We start from the raw sequence: 4,153 nt of genomic DNA on the forward strand, positions 1-4,153 counted from the left end.
ACATCACCCCTCCTCCTCCTCCTCCTTCCACAGCCAAACATCTTCAGCCACGTAAGTAGCTAACGTGATAGTGGCACAGGCCCGCGGACGCGCGCAGTGCCACTGACGATGCGCCATGATGTGTTAGGGGCAAAGACGCTGGACTTCCAGCCTTTTTTGCTTATTACACCACCTATATAGGCCCGCTAACTTTATCTATCGAGCTAATCTTTTATCGTAGTAGACTTTTGCTTTATAGCTGTTTTATCTGTTGTTCTTTGTTAAATACATATTTATACTGGATGTGCATTGAGCTGAACTACATTTTGCGATCTGGTGGATTCCGATGCGGAAGCGCTTGCAAATTCCACCAGAATAGGAGCTGCCTCTCGTTGTTCCTCCGTTTCCGCCAACGAGCATCGCCAGGCTGCCTCCATCTCTTTGAGCTCTGTACACATCGCCATGGCCGCTTCGCTATACCCGCCATGGGCTCCGACTAGGCCGTACTCGACAAGTGCCAAGTTTCGTACCGCCGCCAATTGCGAGTCCAGCATTGCTAATTTCGCCGTCTCTGCAGTTTCCGTCCTCGGCTCTTCTGCTGTCTGCGTTGTCAGCACTACTCTGCCGCTATTTTCCGCATCCAGGATGTAGTCTTCCGCTTTCGAATCATCCTCACCCTTTACTCTACGTCCATGCAGTCGTCGGAGAACACCCTGAGACATGCATTCTGTGGAAGGTCCAACATCTTAACATTTTCAAACGGAAGATTCTTGAGTTAATTATTATTTACCTCTGACAGTAAAGTAATTGGGCCTTACCTGGAGCACTTAGATATGTATAATTGCTACTACTTCCGCTTCCACTACTGATGGTGGTTCCCGACTGTTTGCTTGTTTGAAGCCGACGCGGTTGACGTGCAATGTGCCCAGCATCTTCCTGAGTGATCTCATGATTGTGTTGCATGTTGAGATGAAAAATCTCAACCCACCCCTTGTACGTTTGAATTACCACATAAGCTTTACAACCAATGCGCTTACTGAGTGAACAAAGGGTAAAATTTAACAGAGATATAGGGGAAACGGGCATACCTGACAACAGGCCTGGAAGTGGCATTGCTTTCCGACCAGCCGTAACGCACGCATTCGAAATGAGCTCTTGCATAGACCAAATGTTGTCGATCAATTGCGTCTGCTGGCCACCTAACAGTGTGCCGCTTAACATATGAGGAGCCAGTATGCTGAAAAAGTTGGACGTAGTGATATACTAGTGCGCAACTTCGATCTAAAAGACCACCCCATAAACCCAGAAAACCACTCGTATATTGATAATATTTAAAAAGCTAACATTTTGAAAGGCGATGAGAAGATTGTGAAATTCATCATAGGTCCGATAGCGATCTACTTGGAAGAACTGGCGGAAGACGTCGGTGAGATCGCAGACAACATTATACGCTAGGAAAACAGGTCATTAAATTATTTTGCATACTTTCTTCAGGCATAGGACCGTGAATGTGGTGCATGTTGAAGCGAGTGACGTAAACGCCAGATTTCTTCGAGCCCACTGCAAAGAATGCGTCGCAATAGGAAACAGAGCATGTAAACTGTCCTTGCTTCAAAAGAAGGTTCGGAAGGCCCTCAAGCGCTGTCTGACGGTAAATGACATGCCGCCGTGCAAATCGACAGCCTGTTTCCTAGAATAAGTTCATCGCTAAATCGACACATGCACACCTTCTTAAACGTTTCACAAGCCTGCTCAAACTCCGCGTCCGAGGTAAAGTGTTTTCCAGTAAACAATCGTTCAAACACATCTGTCAGATCCATCGTAACATAAGACTTCCACTTCTAGTAGCGTATGATCTAATCCTAATGGGAGCAATTCGTTAAACGAAGGTCACAAAGAATCCACTGCGCAATCATACAGAGCTTGAATGGGCACAAACTCGAATCGAAATATGTAGTTAATTCTAAGCCCAGTGTACAAATAGCTCCAATACTTGCAAAATTTTGCCTGAATAAGAAGCATTGATAATGCAGATTAGTTGAGTTATGTTTAGATGGAGATTTAAGGTCAATTATTTTTTTCCACAGGAAAAAATCTTATATACAGTGGCGTCTTTTATAAAATGCCAGATAATATCTTTTGCAAGGATTCGCCACTATCAGCCACTGCAAACTAGTTTGTTTCCACTTTCTGCCGCTACTCTAATTTCCTATATCTGTAGCGTATAAATTCCCTTCAAATAACAAGTAAGATCTGTGCTCAAAAAATCAGTGTTGAAAACATACAGGGATAGAATTACACACCGCCTAACCTATGTCTTCAGTTGTTTCCACTTTATGGATTAACTAAAATTGGCGTCATTGGAATTATGTATAGGTATTTACAACTTCCACTGGGTGTTTTTAAGAGTTCCAAATGGGCAAGCATATTCTGGGCTAAAAATGATATTCGTATGTTTAATCTGCGAACGCTTATTGCATATCTATAGCTTTCTAGGCTTAAAATATTCAAGAATTACGTCTTTCCATTAGCAACACTAAATTGACCAGGTATGTATTGCTGCAATACCAATACAAAGCAATGGGTATGTTAAACTTCACCTAGAATTCTTTGTTTAAGCGAATGAATTACGTCCCATGACCTAACCCGACCACAGAATTGATTAAAAAAGAGCCAATTTGCCTTTCTACTCGTCAGTCGGGGCTCGGCAACTTCTGCGGTCGCATCGTCTCTGTCTCATCTTAGTCTTTAAAATGAGTCTCGTTCGTCAAAACTTCCATGAGGAATGCGAAGCTGGCATCAATCGTCAAATTAACATGGAGCTCTACGCCAGCTACCTCTATCTGGCCATGTCTCAGCACTTTGACAGAGACGACGTCGCCCTTCCGGGCTTTAGGGAATTTTTCGCTAAGGCCTCTGAGGAGGAACGCGAACACGCCATAAAGGTAAACCGCCTCCCAACTCATTGCATCCTGTAGCTCATGCGTTATCAATGTGGACGTGGCGGCCGCATTGTCTATCAAGACATTGCCAAACCCCAGACAACTGAATGGGCATCCGGTCTTGAAGCCATGGAGATGGCGCTTAAAATTGAGCATGAGGTCAACGAGTCCCTCCTTGCTTTGCGCGGTGTCGCTAACAAGAACAACGACAGTCAGTTTTGTGATTTCTTAGAAGGTAAGACTCTTGACTCTTGCTTAATCTCCTCCTGTTCTAGTTCGAAATGTAACAATTGCCTTCTTTCTCTTGCCATGCAGGTGAATTCTTAGGGGAGCAAGTCAGTGACATTAAGAAACTGGCAGGCTATGTGACAAACCTTAAACGGTGCGGACCTGGCCTGGGAGAGTACATATTCGACAAGGAGACCCTTCAGGGTGGTGAGAAATAAACCGACCCTAGCTATGTTTCGGAGCAATTTTGTCCCTTCCCCCCTCCTTGTCATTTTGTGATCTGCAGAAGCGACTCATGATTACAAATAATTATTTTATCAAGTCATGTTGTTTCCTCTTCTCGCGCATGACCGCTGGTTTCTGCCTTGCCGATGACCCCTTCTAACGTTCTGATCAGGTTTGAGTAATCTAAAACAGATAAAATACCCTATCGTTAGTAGATGTGATATTATGCCTACCTGTTGCATACCAGCAGTTTCAATAGCAGAAAGCTGGGATAAAGTGTCGTAGGGATCTGTTTCATGAGCTTTTACGTGCACTTTTATGGAATATACGTGCAGGACTGGGGGTTCACAACAAGGTGAAATTCTTGATCCAAATTGGTGCTGGCCACCCATGGTTTCTACGTTTTAGCAGTTACTGATTGTGTGTTTTGCTGATGCCTCCCCCCCCCCCCTCCCAGATCCCATTCACAGATTCAAGTTGAGTTTTCTGTTTGGATCAGGTGTGACAAGATAACAACTTGGATTTCTGTACAATTCTGAATTTAAGCATTTAAAATAGGCTACAACACATAGTTAAAACGCCCTTCCAAACAAGCTCATGCCTGTATATTTGGAGTGCAACATTCAAGGGCTAATGCCGTGTCAGATCAAAACCTACTTCATTTCCAAGTACCTCTGACGTTGTCCCACACAATCTCGAGTTAACTAAAAAAGGTAGGAGATTTCTCAAACTAACCATTCCTTTTCGCTGGTCTTGTCTCTGCCTCCTCCTCTTCCTCT

The 4,153-nt window shown here is 44.0% G+C and overlaps 2 protein-coding genes across 2 annotated transcripts; one reads left to right on the top strand and one right to left on the bottom strand. All coding sequences in view use genetic code 11, as the record gives it.

The window, feature by feature from the left end:
- Window positions 1-272: 272 nt before the first annotated feature.
- EGR_09054 (hypothetical protein) lies at window positions 273-1,799 on the bottom strand (the record flags this gene model as incomplete). The annotated part of the gene is made up of 6 exons (XM_024498303.1): window positions 273-724; window positions 798-1,015; window positions 1,068-1,216; window positions 1,324-1,430; window positions 1,465-1,669; window positions 1,707-1,799. 6 exons carry the CDS (start codon window positions 1,797-1,799, stop codon window positions 273-275), a joined length of 1,224 nt encoding a protein of 407 aa, XP_024347260.1.
- Window positions 1,800-2,732: 933 nt separating this feature from the next.
- Window positions 2,733-3,367, top strand: EGR_09055 (Ferritin heavy chain; the record flags this gene model as incomplete). Its single annotated transcript, XM_024498304.1, has 3 exons — window positions 2,733-2,924; window positions 2,958-3,156; window positions 3,237-3,367. 3 exons carry the CDS (start codon window positions 2,733-2,735, stop codon window positions 3,365-3,367), a joined length of 522 nt encoding a protein of 173 aa, XP_024347261.1.
- Between the last annotated feature and the right edge of the window lie 786 nt (window positions 3,368-4,153).

Source organism: Echinococcus granulosus (genome assembly GCF_000524195.1).
Source record: "Echinococcus granulosus chromosome Unknown EG_S00130, whole genome shotgun sequence".
NCBI classification, from domain to species: domain Eukaryota; kingdom Metazoa; phylum Platyhelminthes; class Cestoda; order Cyclophyllidea; family Taeniidae; genus Echinococcus; species Echinococcus granulosus.